General features: G+C 41.3%; 1 protein-coding gene across 1 annotated transcript; it reads right to left on the bottom strand.

Moving 5' to 3' along the window:
• Positions 1-13571: 13571 nt before the first annotated feature.
• Positions 13572-15201, bottom strand: LOC125039972 (galactose-3-O-sulfotransferase 3-like). Its single transcript, XM_047634377.1, has 4 exons — positions 15068-15201; positions 14588-14747; positions 14353-14442; positions 13572-14240 (listed from the first exon to the last, which is right to left on the bottom strand). The coding sequence occupies exons 1-4, from the start codon at positions 15199-15201 to the stop codon at positions 13572-13574; spliced, it is 1053 nt and encodes a 350-aa protein (XP_047490333.1).
• Between the last annotated feature and the right edge of the window lie 1558 nt (positions 15202-16759).

The following is a 16759-nucleotide window of genomic DNA, read 5'->3' as shown; positions in this document are numbered from 1 at the left end:
ATACACACAGACGGCCACAATCAGTCGATTGTCCCGTATATGGACGAAAGAATAACAGGAGCAAACTGTTGCCCATGTAGCATGCTCTCTCTCTTCACGCAGCTGATGGACCCAAAGAAACGGCAAAGACCGATACGGTTTGGCACTAATGGCGTCGCAGGAGTTGCCAGAACGAGCTCGCAGGCGACGACGAATTGCCTTATACTTCGGTTCCGGATTTTCCTCAGGGTAGACTCCCGAAGACTTTTCATATCATATGTATACTATTTGCATGGAAGACTAACTCTGCCTTTATTCATATCATGGTTTCTCTTTAATAGGTGAGGCAAACAGTAGCGTAACAACAACATTAGTTGATGTTGATGACTCTGATACCACCGTCCGTTGTGGCAATTGACCTGGAGGAGGAGGAGGATTGATTGATTATTTAAAATTATCTGCCGCGTCAGCAGCTAAGGTCATTAGCGGCGAACATCTTGTTAGACTGAACAATATTAAAATATTTAAAACGATAAAACTCTATCAATAAATGTCATAAATAACAATAAATATGATATTAAAATCGAAGCATAAATATTATATTCTAAATGTCTAAAAAACTATTGCATAAACATTATGCATAATTAAATTTTACTGAAAATATTAGTTTCCCTAAGGAAACTAATAAGACCTTCTATGTCACAGTCCTCCCCCAATACATTTTTTAGTGTTTATGGGGGAGACAAATACCTTCCTCTTTGGTCTGAGAATGTTGCACATCTTTCCATTACATGTGCGACCCGTTAATGGCTCTTGGCATTCCTCACAGCATCCTTCACTTTTAGCCATCATCGACCCATGAGTCAGTCTTGTGTGCCCGATTCTCAGCCTTGTTATTACAACTTCTACTTGTCGGTTAGGGTGGATGCTGGTCACCCAACTGCCAAGGTCATCTCTAATCTCTCGCAGTTTATTTCTAGAGGTATGCCTCCATTGTTCCCTCCATTTATCACGAAGACAACTCCTGATGCTGGGTTTCAAGTCAGTGTGTGGGAGAGGAAAACGAGCATCACAGGGCTGAGTTGCAGCTGCCTTGGCCTCCTGATCAGCTCGTTCATTCCCACTGATACCAACATGTGCTGGCACCCAACACAATTATCTTTTTACGTGCTGACATCAGTGCAAGTCAATCTTGAAGCTCCCTCACCACTGGATGTGACGAGTTTAAGTTCTTGATTGCTTGCAGGGCACTACGAGAGTCACAATATATAACAACGGAATGGTTTGTAAGATCTCTAGTCATCTTGACTGCTGCAAGGATGGCATGTAACTCTGCAGTGAAAATCGAGGCTGATCGAGAAAGACTGCCAGATGCAGTCTTCCTTCTGCTCACTGCTGCAAAGCCCACAGCATTTTCAGATTTCGAACCATCTGTATATATTGCATATGATCCTTGGTACTTAGAAGTGTGTTGAAGAAATATCTCTCTGACTTCTGCTTCGGATCTCTCCCCTTTCCCGATTCCGACCAAATCGAGCTCGACTTGATTAGTCCAAGGGGGTACTTGGGAAGTTCCAACAGCCAGAACCTTTGTGAGATTTAAATTAAGATTTTCCACCAGATTCCTCATTCTCCTACCATAGGATCGGCTATCCTCAAGGGGGTTGAAAACTAATCTGGATGTAGGAGATCCCGGAATCCTTTGTAGTCTCGTGTAGTAAATCAGGTTCATGTAGTCCCTGTGTAATGAAAGAGGTGGTTCTCCTCTCTCAGCATACAGGGACTCCACAGGTGAAGACCTGAAAGCCTCTATACAGATTCTCAGAGCTTCATTATGAACCGAGTCCAACATCCTGAGAACAGTGTCAGTTGTAGATGAATAAGGCTCACATCCATAGTCAAGTTTACTACGAATAAGCGCTCGGTAAAGCCGCAGAAGCGTTGTGCGGTCTGCACCCCAAGATAGGTGTGAAAGAACCCGCAAAATACTATGCGCTTTTGTAGCTTTCACCTTCAACTGTTTAATGTGAGGCACCCATGTAAGACTTGAGTCAAAAATTAGACCCAAGTACTTTACCTCTTGGACAAAATGCAGTGGGTTTGCTCCTAAATAGAGGGAAGGATGGAACATTTCCCGTTTGTGGAAATGCATAGCCATGGTCTTGCTTGGAGAAAATTTGAACCCATGGTATGTTGCCCATTGCACAAACTGATTTATTGCAGTCTGCATGTGCCCTTGCACATCCTGTAAGCTTCCTCCTGAGCAGTAAAGTGTAAAGTCATCCACATACAGACTACATGAGACAGCACTTGGAACGACCTTTACGATGTCATTTATAGCAATGGCAAACAGGGTCACACTTAAAACACTCCCTTGTGGGACCCCTTCTAGCTGGTCTTCCAGGTTAGAGAAGCTGTTTCCCACCCTCACTCTAAACTTCCTGTCAGCAAGGAAGCTTTGTATGAAGGTAGGCAATGCTCCTCTTAAACCAATATCATACAGCTTCATGAGTATGCCATGCTTCCAAGTAGTATCATAAGCCTTTTCAAGGTCAAAGAAGACTGCTAACATATGACGTCGCTGTGTGAAGGAATTCTGTATAGCAGTTTCCATCCTTACAGGTACATCTGTGGTCGATCTCAGTTTTCTAAACCCATATTGATATGGGGTCAGTACGTTTTCCTTTTCTAGCAGCCATGTCAACCTGAAGTTTACCATTTTCTCCATCAACTTGCAGATGCAACTGGTGAGAGAAATTGGTCTATAATTCCCTGGTATAGAAGCATCCTTGCCAGGTTTAGGGACAGGAATGATTATAGCTTCTTTCCATGTGGATGGCACTGTGCCCTCCCTATAGATCCTATTGAATAGATCCAACAGGAACGTTTGGGAACTCTCCGGTAAGTGAGATATCATTTGGTATGGAATATCGTCATTTCCTGGGGCAGTCTTATGGCAGAGCTGCAAAGCAGAGTCCATCTCCTTGCGCAAAAATGGAAAGTTGTATGGAAGTTCTGCTGCAGTGCTACTGAAGAACGGCACTGTGTGTCGTTCCTGTTCAGCCCGAAGAGTGGAGAATCGGGCAGTGTAAGATGCTCCAGAGGAGATCTCTGCCATGGATTTTGCCAGCTCATTTGCAACATCTGTTTTGTCTGTTAGGATTATACCATCTATTTTCAGAGCAGGTGGTGATATGGATGTGCTCTTTCCAGCGATCATACGCACCTTGTCCCATACCCATGCTAAGGGGGTCCCAGAGTTAATTAAGGAGACATATTGTCTCCACAATGTCCACCTAGCCTCCTTTAGCACTCGCCTGGCCTTGGCTCTGGTCTTTTTGTACTGGATCAAGATTACATCGCTTGGGCGTCGTTTCAACTGCCTTAATGCAGCTTTTCTTCCTCTGACAGCTTGTTGGCATTCATCAGACCACCATGGTACCGGAGGTCGACGGTACTGCCCGCTACTTCTGGGAATTGATGCTTCTGCTGCAAGGTGAATTCGTGATGTGAAGTGATTAACAGCATCTTGGAGACACTGGAAATCATTCACAGATCCTTGCAATACTGCAGTTGATCTAAAAAGTTTCCAGACTGCATGTTCAAGTCGCCATCTCTGCACTCCATTGGCTGGAATACCATTCACCTCCTCCAAAAGTATTGGATAGTGGTCACTTCCATGTAAGTCTTCCATGACCTGCCAAGTGAAATTCAACTGTGAATCAGGTGAACCAATTGACAGGTCAATATTGGAGAATGTCCCAGTTTGAATTTGGAAATGTGTGGGTGCGTCACTATTCAGTAAAACTGCATCTACTCTTGAGAACAAGGACTCCAAGGCCCTTCCTCGAGGGTTGCACAAAGTGTCTCCCCAGAGGTGATGCCGACCATTGAAGTCTCCCAAGAGTAGAAATGGATGAGGCAGCTGCCCAAGTAAATCTTCCAAATCATCTATGTTGAGATTATGTGGAGGGAGGTAGATTGATGCAACAGTGTAAGGTCGTGCCAAGCCTATTCTCACAGCCTTCACCTGCAGTGTTGTCTGCAGGTGGATGGCCTGGAAGGGAATATCCTGACGTACCATCACTGCTACTCCTACATGAGGTCCATTATCAAAGGTCCCATAATGGGCTTGAACTTGGAATCCTCTCAGGGAAATTGGACGATTTTCCCTGATCATAATCTCTTGTAGGCATACACAAACTGGATTACATGAATTCCCTGACAATTCCATTGGATTAGGGTATCCAGTTCTTCAGGTTGACAAACTACTTGATAAGGTGTTTGGCAGCACCTGTGGTTAAGGCCCGCCCCACACCTTTAGGCTGTCCCTTTCCAGCATCTTGGGAGTACCTTTTGATGGGTTGTTTAACTGTGGAACTAGTTTCCACAGGCTTCCTTTGGACAGGCTCAGAATTTCTTTGCTTGGGCAAAGGACGGACCTGAGCCTTCGATTCAGGAGCATTCTGTCTAGCAGCGGAGGCCCCTGTGGACGTGGTAGCCTCAGGAGCCCTGCCTGGTGGCTCCAAAGACCCGACTCTATGAAGAGTCTTTTGAACAAGCTCAGGATTCCTCTGCCTGTGCAAATGGCGTACCTGAGCCTTTACGTCAGGGGGATTTTGCCTAGCAGCAGAGGCCCCCATGGATGTGGTGGCAGCTGAAGCTGTCACCGTTGAGGCCTCTGGAGCCTGAACTGATGGCTCCAAAGACCTTACTTTGGGAGGAGGAGTCTCCTCAATAGACCCTTCACTCCTACTCCGTTTCTGATGCAACTCACCAGAGGCACTTTCAGCATTTGCGGACTGAGGTTTAAAGGTAGTGGCAGTGTGTGTGGTGATAGAAGTATTGGAGGGTAAGGGATGGTGGGAAGGAGGACGGGCTAGAACTGACGCAAAGGACTTACCCGGCTGTGCAAACAGCACACGAGCACGTCGCTTTGCTTCTGCAAAATTAACTTTCTCCTTGCTCCTTATTACCAATACTTCCTTTTCAAACTTGTACCTTTTACATTGCTTAGAAGAAGCTTCATGATCTTCTTTGCAGTGGTAACAGCATATTGGACCTGGACAGTTATCATCTCCTTGATGACCTGTTGTACCACATTTCACACATACCCTTGGTTGTCCATTTTCCTTAAAACGGCAAGTGTTGGCTCCATGACCAGAACCCTGGCAGTGGAAGCACCGCATAGGGTTGGGAACATATGGCTTTACCTTGAGGTGGTACCATGCCAATTTAACTGATTCAGGTAGGACTAACGATTCAAAAGTTAAAAGAAGAGCTGGCGTCGACGGTTCCAAACCATCAACTTTCTTCTTAAAACGTTTTACTGCCACTACATTAAAATTCTTTAGTTCTTCTAACAGTTTCTCCTCAGTATACCTCATCAGGTCTCGGGAAAAGACAATTCCCCTACACTGATTGAGGGTTTTGTGAGGAGAACATGAGACTTGAGCCCCAGGAATGTCGCATATTGCATGCAGACGATCACTCTCGTCTGGTAACGAAACCTCAACCATAAGGCTACCATCTCGCTGTGGGGTGATGCGAGGATCACGTTGACATACCTCAACTATCTTCCGATGTACTTCAAAAATATCAAGATCCATGATAGATACACCATCAATGGTCTTCACTACTAGAAATTTACTATATGATACACTTTCAAATTTACCAGGAAAGATTTCCTTAATGGATTGAGGAGGACTTTTCTGCTTCTTACCTGGTTTGGAAGCTCGGGAACCTTTACGATTCCCATTCTTGCCCTTTGGAATCTGGTAAGGTTCCAGAGTGACAATATGTGATGTTCCAGAGGGATTGGCCGGGGGATTGCGAAGGTCGTCAGGGAGAGAGCAAGTTCTTTGTAAATTTGCAGAAATCATACAAATTGTAAATCTTCATTTCCTCACCCCCCCACCCACCATGGAGTCCAACGAGGGGAAGCTATAGTCGGGACTCAAATTTTCCCAACAGCCACAGGGGTAGTGAGGAAATATACGCAATCACTATTACAGTGCTGATGGTAGTCGCGGGACCTGTGCGCTACCGACTGGACAGTGCCTGCTTGACCCTAGCCATATTTGACCAGCCAATTGACTTGACCGGGCCTTGATCAAGCCACCCGTCTTACCAGAATAGAGGACCAAAGAGGTGTGTTGCTAGCTGCAGGGCGCAGCGTGCAGCATCGCTCAACCTCCAGGACTCCTGTCTCCTGATAATAGGGACGCCACGCACGGCAAACACACGTGGGAGAGTTCTCCCTGGTCCAAGATGGAATGAACCAGGGGTGGGTGCACCATCCCCTCTCATAGGCCTTGGTGCACCAGGAAGCCATTTTGTCTCATCCCTCACTAGTGACCCCTCCAGTATGGGTAGCCCTCTGGTTCGGCTCACCAGCTCATTGGGACCTCAAGCACCCCCACCGCGGCAAGGCGGCTTCCGTTAGGGGGGAGGAGGAGGAGGATGACACAGGGGTATCACTACCTGCAACACCACCAGAGTCCTGGCCATCCTCAGCAATACCACCGGAGTCCTGCTCAGCTTTGACGTTCTTTTCCTGTGCATCACAGCTAAAGTCCCACACATCCTCAGAATTAGCGGCAGAGCCCAGTGCATCTTCAGCGCCAGAACCACAACCACCGCCAGCGTTTTGTTCATCAGAACCTACCACCACACCACTGCGGTCCTCTTCTAAACAACCTTCGCTGCTCAGGAGGAAAAAATAAACGAGGAACAAAGCTCAGTGTTCAAGAAGCGTCATGTCATGAGTCAATGGAATTACCCTTTCTTTATTTAAAGGGTACACTTTATATTAAGGTTGTATAATTGATATTTTAATAAAGACAATAATATTTATTATTTTTATTACTGGAAAGCTTCATTTAAGTTCTGAAATTATGCATGTATAGATTAAGAACAACTATATACTTGTACTATATGTGATCTGAATAGACATTCAATTTCGAAGTATATACATTGCTAAAGCCTGGTACTATAAATATAATCCTAGAGAGAGAGATCAGAGAGGAGTGCCGTGCAACAACCTGAAAGTGTATAAAATTATCGTGAAATATCCGAGGTAAGAAAGGATATTCAGCTGTAATTATATAATTAACAAAATCCTAAACTGCTATAAATCTGATTTACAGAACAAAAGAAAAGTAACTATTTAAGATCAAACTGGAAATTAGAGATAAAGAGTATGTCTTCTTCACAGCTAGTGGCTTCCACGTGGCACATGTGTCTCTCTTATTAATATTAAAAATTTAAAAACCCATTCAAAGAGTAAGTGTTCTGAACATTTATAATGGAATAATATCAAAGTGATATTTAGTCAATATTACTATCATGTGCATATAACTACTCAGATCGTATATAATAACAAATATTATGCATAATTTTTTTGTTTGTAAAAAATGTTTTTTGTTCCTACAAGAAATTATTTAGTTATATTTGATAACTTTATATTGTTTTATCATTTCTATACTAGAATAATTGTTTTCTTTCTAGGAATGTTTTGTTTGTTTGTTTGTTTGTTTTTGCTGAGGTTTCAGTTTTCACGCCCTTGGTGTTGTGGACAAGAATGAAAGAAGGTATCATCCTTGGGAGTCCATGGAACTGATGAAGGAACGATAAGAAGGTATCTGAGAAGAACAACTGTAAAGACAGGTTGGACTACACGCACTTGGACGTTTTGTAGGTGAATGCTTTTTTATTTGTAGAAGTGTAATGATTTATGACTCAATATATCAGTAAATATTGTAAGCTCATTAAATGTTTTGACATTAGCCTTTTCTCAGTTACCTCTAAGGCTGAAGTTAGATCATAAGTAACCTATATGACTATTATTCTTTTATAGTGTGGGTTCTAAAGGTATAACTTAGAAAACTTTTGAAGAAACCACACTTTGTGATAAAAGATAGTGTCCCCTCTGGACATGGTCCGAGTGGTTCCCAGAGCAAAGGGAATTAATAGGGTACAATAAAGCGCGCCTCGGCGAGTGTTCCCGGCATCCGAGAGACCCCAAGCCCTCCCACCACGTCGCCCCGAGTTCTCCCGCAAGGGCACGAGTCGCTGGCCCTGCTGGCGCCCGCCCTTCCAGATGTGCCTGGACCTCCTGGCCAACAATCCGCACGCCCCAGGGCAGTAGTGCTGATGACGTCACGGCGCCACTGAGTGACTGCGGCCGGCTGTTGCTCGCTTACTCTCTTGGAAATGCAAGCAGGCGATGGTTTTGTAGGACTTTGGTTCAAAAAGAATGAAATAAAGCATCATACTGAAAAAAAAAAAAAAAAATAAGACCAAGTGAGCTATACAAAGGTTGGTTTCTAGACGAATTTTTGGGTCATTCTAACTTCACACCCCTTTGCTCGTTACAGCGCCGTGACCTCGTCTCCACGATCACGTTGACCGGCTTGAGGTCGCTGTGGGCCAGGTGGATATCTTGCACCTTCAATGCCAGGTCGTAGATCCCCCGAAGGATGGTGCTCACGGGGGCACACACAAACTTACACACACATATAAAAACACACACACACACGCACACTTAAACACACACATACTGTTGTTGCCTCTTTTTCATCAACTATTATATGTTATCTCCTCAGTGTCTGATTTAATATTTACAGTTCACACTAGTAATATTCCTCTCACAGATTTACTCTTGTATCAATTAGTTAAGATAAATGTGAAGAAAAGTTCTTCACATTTAGAAAATTTTAGAAAATTTACACATTATCTATTAACTGAAAAAATATCATATAGCCAAAATGTAAAGCCAATCACATAAATTGATATGCCAATAATACAACATCATTACAATACAATACAATAATTTTACCACCTTGAATATCCATCTTTTAGTTTTAACAAATAGCTTGCCGCTTTACTCTAAATACTAACATGCAAACAACTACCTAATGTCAATTTAAGCAAGCTGTTATCAATTATGAAATTAGAGCAAACAATGTCAATGCCTAAAATGAATATAAGTAATAAGTAAGAGAATTCCTTTCTCCACGTGCGATGATTGAGATCATAAAAATATTAGTAAGCAAATTGAATTACAGAAAATAGTGAAAATTATATTTAAGCAAGATGAGCTACTTATACCAATCAATTTAAAATATTAAGTTAATGTCCTTACACAATTACTTGCTTAAACTCAAGATTATCTCCACTAATAATTAAATGAGTACACTTCAAAAATGGACAGAAAATATCTTATACTTAATCAGGCAATCATAATACTAAATTAATATCGTTAAGCAGTAACTAAATCAAGCAAAAACTTATCCTAGAAAATACTTAACTGATACATACATTATGCAAACACAAAATTATTCTTACGCTCCACTAGAAATTAATAATCTTCATCACTGTGATTCATTAATTCTTTACTTTCTAAACTAACTTAATATATCCTTACACTTAAAATTCAAATCCATATGTATTCAATAATATCATCCTTCAATCTTGACAATCAAATCTATAATCATTCCATTATATAATTCTTACTTCCAAAACTGACTTAATCAAATACAATTCTTGATCCATTATATAGCCACACATAAATCAAGAAATAATCCCTAATACTACTTAATCCACATTATCCATAGCACATTCCGTCCACTATGTTTCCTCAAGATAAGGCACTAAATCTCTTCAACCAGGCTTACCAAGATGTGCCACAAAAGTGACATGGCTACTGGATGCTACTCCGAAATCTAATCCGCCGTTTGTCTATTACTAACCATCTTTTATGCGATATGGGAGCCCACCCGGCCACACCCTATATTTATCACTTTAAACTTTTCTACCTGCCAGAAAATTTTATTTTCTTGTTCCCAGACTGGTGTGCTATAATATATATAGTGATCGCTTCAAACTAGTTATTGTTTCCGCACTCGTGACTTCTTTTTTGCTTCTGTTAGTCCGTCACGTGGCGTCACTTTGTCACGAGATGTTTTCAACACTTTGACGGCATGGTGCGCCTCTATTTTTTGTATCTGCGTCTTGTCCTGTTGACCACATTTTTTGTCTGGAGTCCGCTCGAATCCTCGCAATGTTATTATAGTTTTTATGTCTCGTCCCGGCTTGTCTGTTTCACTCGTTCATGTAGCATCCACTTTGCCCTCGCGTTGTTCACGTGATAATGCCTTCGTGTGTCTACAACACAAACACACGCATAAACATAAATGCATAAACACACATACATAAACACACACATACAAGCACAAATACATAAACTAAAACAAAAAACACAGAGATACATAAGAAAAAACACACACACAAGCACAGACACACATAAACACATATACAGACACATAGATGTACATATATATTTTTTTCGTTTTTTATTTGATTTAATTATTATTCTTTAGGGTACAATACTCTACAGGACCTACAGTAAATGAAATCAGAACTACTAATTCATCGAATCTCCGATCCTTGTCCTCCTCACATCCGTCAGTAGGACTCCTCCATCCTTCGCCAGCTTCTCCCTCAGTGGGACTCCGGGAGATCCCACAGCAGTGCCTCCAAGTCCTTGGCCATCTCGTCCAGGCTCTTTTCTTCGCTGTGACACTCGTCTTGGCTCGCGGCCTATGGCCTCGCGTCGCCTGTGCAGCAGCTAGGGCTTGGCACAGCCTGCCCTTCGGCCGGAGTCGTCCTCTGCCTCTTGGGCTTGGCCTCGCCCTCGTCCTTGCGGGCGCGCTGGTCACGAGGCACTGGTGCTCAGACAAACGCCCGCGAGGTGGAGGCCGCGCCCTTTGTCTCTCGGGAATTCCTGTGCTGCGGGAGAAGCGGGTTCTCCGCGTGTGGCACTGGCCTCATTTCGGGCTCCTCTACGGCGGGGAAGGACATGTCCATCGCCTCGAGGTTCTGCTCCAGGACCGCGATCTCCTCCAGGAAGAGCATGGAACTCGAAGCCGCCTGAGCGTCGCGGTTACAACGCTGCTGGAAACCCAGATCCTCGAGGGAGGGCGTGGAAAGGCGCTATGTGTCTTTTCGGAATTCATGGCTGCGTTAGTGGAGGGCGTGCTCTCTGTCCCCTCTACAGAAGTCTTTAAATTATCCAATTGGTAGAAGCCAATTTAGTAGTTCTGGGTTTAGTAATTATGTTCCCAATTTAGTAGTTTAGGGTTAATAAACAAGCGTTCAGGTTACTGCATTTCGTATGGATGAAAATAATCATTCCATAAACTTATAAAGGGAATGTATAAAAACCTTAACTTTGTTATGTTTAAATATGATATATATATATATATATATATATATATACACACACATATATATACACACATACATGTCTATGTATATACAGTTTATAGACATGAACTGACAAACAAGAGAATGATATATACGAATGTGACAGATAAATTTAGAGAATGAGATACAACGGCTAATATACCATGCAAAGAGGCAATATAATATATGTAATATTACATAGGATACATATGATATATATTTTTGTAACTCATCAAGTATATACTTGTGCACGCACGCATTCGCACACACGCGCGCGCAGGCAGGCTCACACATACACACGCGCGTACACACACACAGACACACACACACACACACACACTTGGGCACGCGCACGCACGCACGCACGCACACGCACACACATACGATGCACACACTCATTGATAAAGCGTCTTTATATTCTCCATACCCATACTGCGGTTTTGCGTTCATGTAATGTTCTATAATAGAGAATATAACGTAGTATGTTTTCTTTTTATTGAAAAAGAGTTTTGTTTCGGTGAAAAGAAAATCTCACTTCATTAGTTCGATCAGCTGCTACAAGATGGTGCAGCTTCGAGAAGCACTTGCTAACTTCTCAGCGAATTTGCAAATTTCTATTTGATTTAGCTGCCATACATAGAGGTTTGAAGTATGAGGCATTTTCTATATTCAAGAAATATGCAAATATCATTGTTAATTGTTCTGTTCAAATAAAGGCGGAATGCCGCCTTACCTCCACAAGTGTTGCCATTTCGAAAATAATTCCGAGAAGTCGCATTTGAAAACGTTCTATACAAAGTCAACGATGATTAATACTGCACGTTTTGTAAAATATATATATTAATACACTTACTGGCTATTTATATTCTACCAAGCACGTTCTTTGTAACAAACAACCTAGAGTTTTCGCCTCATACATAACAATACTATTTACGCTATGTTTACATCGAGGTGGTTGCCAGATGTACAGAAGTGGGACCCAGCAGGGATGTGTACTGAAATATAATACCGCAACTGTATCTTGTTATAGCATGTGCATTTATGGCAGTTGCTCATTGCTCTGTATACTTCAGTTCTTACAGTGATGGTGATTGTGATGTGTCACGGAAATACAGTCAGCCACATCATCAGTTTTTGAACAACGAAAACCAAGCCTGCTACAGAGATATTAACGGTTATGAAATAGGTGATGAAAATTGTTGGGGTGTCTGGTGTCCATGTGGAGTGTGGAAACGAAAATCCTGGAGCAGGATTTAGGAAGTGCTCGAATGGGTTATGTGATGCTCAAGTCAAGAAATTATCTGCTTTTCATAAGTGACTAATGGATACGGGATTACTTTCACTCCACTTTTCTTGTTTTTTGCTTGCTGTCTCATAAAACTCTGAAGGGGGGGTTCCACACACACACACACACACACACACACACACACACACACACACACACACACACACACACACACACACACACACACACACACACACAAATAATGTAAAATTGAAACATCCTTACCATTGTCTAGTCTTCATTAGTCAAAAAAGGTGAGACGACATCCAACTTTTCAACTTCAAATTTACATTTGTCCCGCCTGTTGTAACTTCAGTTATAGTTTTTCAGTTGAAGTTGGGACTGATATTAATACAGAAAAATTACAAAGACAACAGTCAGGCCATATCTGTTCAACTCTTAGGAAGAAAGGAATTTGATTTTTTTACACGGAAATACAAAAAGAAATCCAAAAAGAAAAGAAAAGAAAAGAAAGGCTAAGTTTCCTTCAATAAAACTAGACCTGCCCATCTCAGAGTTTTTTTTTCCCCTGTTCCATTATAGAAGTGCATCCATGACTGAATTATCTGAATGCTTCGTAAAAACTTCAGACACACCTACAATCTCATTTTTTTCAAGTAATTTATTTATTATTATTATTATTTATTTTTTTTGTTCTTATACACATTTATTTGTTGGATTGACATTGATTCATCCGTACATTTTCTCTTGCTTTGATTATTTTTATTAATTTTGGATTATGATCCTTTAAATTTTATTATCTAAACCAGACAATTCAGTCTGTTATATTTACTATTTCTATAAATATTAAAGTTCATATCATAATTTAGGCAATTAATTGAATACACCTGCACACCTTACATTTATTTAATAATGCGAGGCTTGGACAGCTGATCTTTAACGTCAGTTTCGTGCAAATGATGAAATATAGAGAGGAAAAGGGGAACAAAATCAAATTATAATTTATATGAAATGATGCAAGGGAATGATAAGGGTAACAAAATCAAATGTGGGAAAGCTTTCTTGTTGTTTAGTTTCTTATCTCCTCTTTTCCATGTATTTAAATTTTCCAATCTCCATGGTTCACTTGGGTAAAGGTCCACGTTGATAGGTCGTAAGTCAAGTTGCTCGATACCCATTTCTTTTGCCTTTTCTTCAGTTGCTCTTGGATAGAAGCTCCATCCAGTGTAATCATTCTACAGATACTTGAGTTGTTCGTTACTTTCCACGTCTTCTCAGTCCTCCTTGACCCAGTGAGTTTAGCTCCACAGTTGTCGATGAATCGAGCGTTCGCTTGGCGAATTTCCTCGACTTCCCTCTGCATCCTTTCCTCGCCGAAGGCCTTGACTTTCTCCTCGAAGATTCCCCTGAAGAACTTGTACAGAAGAACATCCTGCCTGTTCAGCTGCCGAAGCCTGTCCTTCTGCGCCTCCGAGAGCGCGGCCCTGTAAGTGGGCCTCCGAACCCTGGCCTGAACGTAAGCGACGTCCTCGGTGTCCCAGCACATGAGGTGCTTCAGAAGGACCAGCGACTCGTCGAACCTCTCAGCAACCATCACCAGGTCGAAGCTCTCATTCAGCCATTTCGCCTTGCTAAGTACTTCACCTTCTGGTACGTCATCTCGGGGATCTTTGACTCCAAAATAATTCGCAATCATGTTCAATGTATCATTTTGCTTTGATGTACGCTGTGATGCGTTGATGAAAGCACTAAGAGTGATGCCCAGTCTCTGTGAGAAAGAGCAAATTCTTAAAATTAGCTTCTCATTCCATGAGTTATATAAGGTGCATAGATGGAAATATACCGTGGCTATGGTACTTGGTAATTGTCTGCTTGCTGACCTTATCATATTGTGTGAAATACCACATAGACTCAAAGCGGGCTGCTGGTTCCCGTACAATTGCGACATATTTGGCCGATTCTTTCAGCACCTGCAAATATACGCTTAAGGTCTGAGGCTGAAAATGTAGGTTTGATCATTAATCACCCAAAAAAAACGCCAAGTTATCACATCTATAGCGCGGTAATCAGCAGACTTTTAAACCATAAATTAAAGTTATGAGGTAAGGGACTCACCTGCTGTGCTCCTGTTTTACTGAACTCTGTGTGGGACACTACCATGTTGTAGCGACCGTCGGGGGACCCATGGTACTCTGGCGGCAAAATCTTTGGGGATATAGGTATCATTGCAATGCTGGCGGGCAGAGCGAAGGTCAGGCCGTGTTTGACTCCATATCTGATTGGAATGTATTCACCCAGGTTGATAAATACCCTAAAAGGATTTGCTAATACATATATTTTTTATGAGGTTGCCATCCATAAGAAGTGCTGACTATGTGACAAAGCTTATAAGTGTATCAGTAAGGGCCTTTTTTAGAGGTTTTGATTTTTTTCCCTTGCCCCTTGCTATTTTTCTTTCACTTCCTGTATTTCTCCCACCGACACTTTCCATCTATCTCTCTCACACTTCTCTCTCTTCTCTTCTCATGCATCTTTGCATTCTCCTCCCATGTATCTCTCACTGTCTTTATCTATTTGTTTGTAACATTTACTCACGCAACGAAGATCTGTAAGCTAGTCGTGGACGCGCACTTCGGGACCTTGAGGAAGTACACTGAATTCTGACGGATGCAAGGCTTCCATGGGCCTTCTAAGTTCCTAACAGGTTCAGTGGATGGTGACTGATTCATTCTTGAAGGAAAAACAATTATATATAAGATGAATAATGTGATGATTCATTGCAACAAATAAGTAACCCCTCTCCCAAGGACTCGAACCTCTCCCTTTCAGGCATATGATCTACAATAAACAGTTCTACACCGACTAATCCACATGACAAATAACTGTAGAACAGTAGGTTTAGTGCGGCTCATTCTGGATCATATACCTAAAGTGGCTACAGAGCTACATGTCCACATCTACATAAATCAATGTGTATCTCAAAACTACCTAGATACCTACACACATAAGCACACGCTCACATACTGTATATCCTATCCTATGTGCATTTTGTATCAGAGACAAACATCTGGATAAGCAACATGGTGAAAGAAAAGGACGTATGTTGCCAGCTAGTTCAGGTTTCAGGTTTGCGAAAATTCTCTCTCTCTCCCTCGTAGATGTGATGTAAAGCTAACCTTTTTATAAAAAGTTGAGTCTTCGGTGTATGGATGGCGACAAAGTTTAGACAAACCACAACAGCGAGAAACATCAGTGACAGAAACTTCCATCTGGGTCTGAGAAAAACAAAAACTAAATTAAGTACATAATAAATATCATCTATAGTACACCCAATGTCGATTAAGGACAAGCTAACAAACTTACACGGACTCTAGAGCACTTTGATCTAACGTCTGTCTCTCTCTTTTATTCTATAATCTAATATTTAATATATGTTTGATATTTTCAAAACTCACATACATTATTCGCATTGCTTTCCAATAATTTACTTTTTTTTTTCTTCTCAAAAGTGACTTTCAAAAGAGTACTCCAGAATCGAGAGAGAACTGCCAGTTTTTCCTTCCCTAAGATTGAATGGAGTATGGTGGATACTACTAAGGAATAGGAGCTCAAGATAGTTGAAAAGGAATGTTTGATTCATCTTATAAATACTCACATTAAGCAAACCTAATTTTAAAAATCAGTTTTCTTACCTCATGGTAGAAATATTTCGAGTCAGGAAGCGAGGAAAACCCGGAGACCTTAACAAATTAAAATTATATTAATTTAATAAAAAAATGAGTTACGTGATGTTTTAACAGTAATTACAAATATGTCTACCACTGAGAAAGAAGAAAAGAAAAAGAGGATGAAACAGAAAGATTGATTTATTAAGTTGGTGAAAAATGATGCAAGAGAAGTAAGTGGTTATACAAATTATGGTAAGAATGATAATGTAGGATAACAGGCAGTACAATAACAGAAATACTTAAAGATGGTAAAACCGCTCATAAAGTAGCTCTTAATTTTTTACATAAGGTATGGAAATGGCGCAGAGGGAATTGTAGGCTGTCGCACTGAATACTAATGAATTAGTTTACGTGATGTACAAACACTCAAGTAAATAAACAAGACATAAGGCGCCCTACCGTTATCATTATTATCATCTTTATCGTTACTGTTATTTAGAAGACGCCTATAAAAGTCAATCCTAGAATCCTAAAAAGAAAATAAAGGAATCATGTCGATATTCTAATGTATCTAACGAAATAGTCTGCAAAAAGGAATAAGCTTGCAAACCAAACGATA

This window comes from Penaeus chinensis, chromosome 28 (genome assembly GCF_019202785.1).
Source record: "Penaeus chinensis breed Huanghai No. 1 chromosome 28, ASM1920278v2, whole genome shotgun sequence".
Classification (NCBI taxonomy): Eukaryota; Metazoa; Arthropoda; class Malacostraca; order Decapoda; family Penaeidae; genus Penaeus; species Penaeus chinensis.
This window is presented reverse-complemented; position numbering and strand designations above follow the sequence as displayed.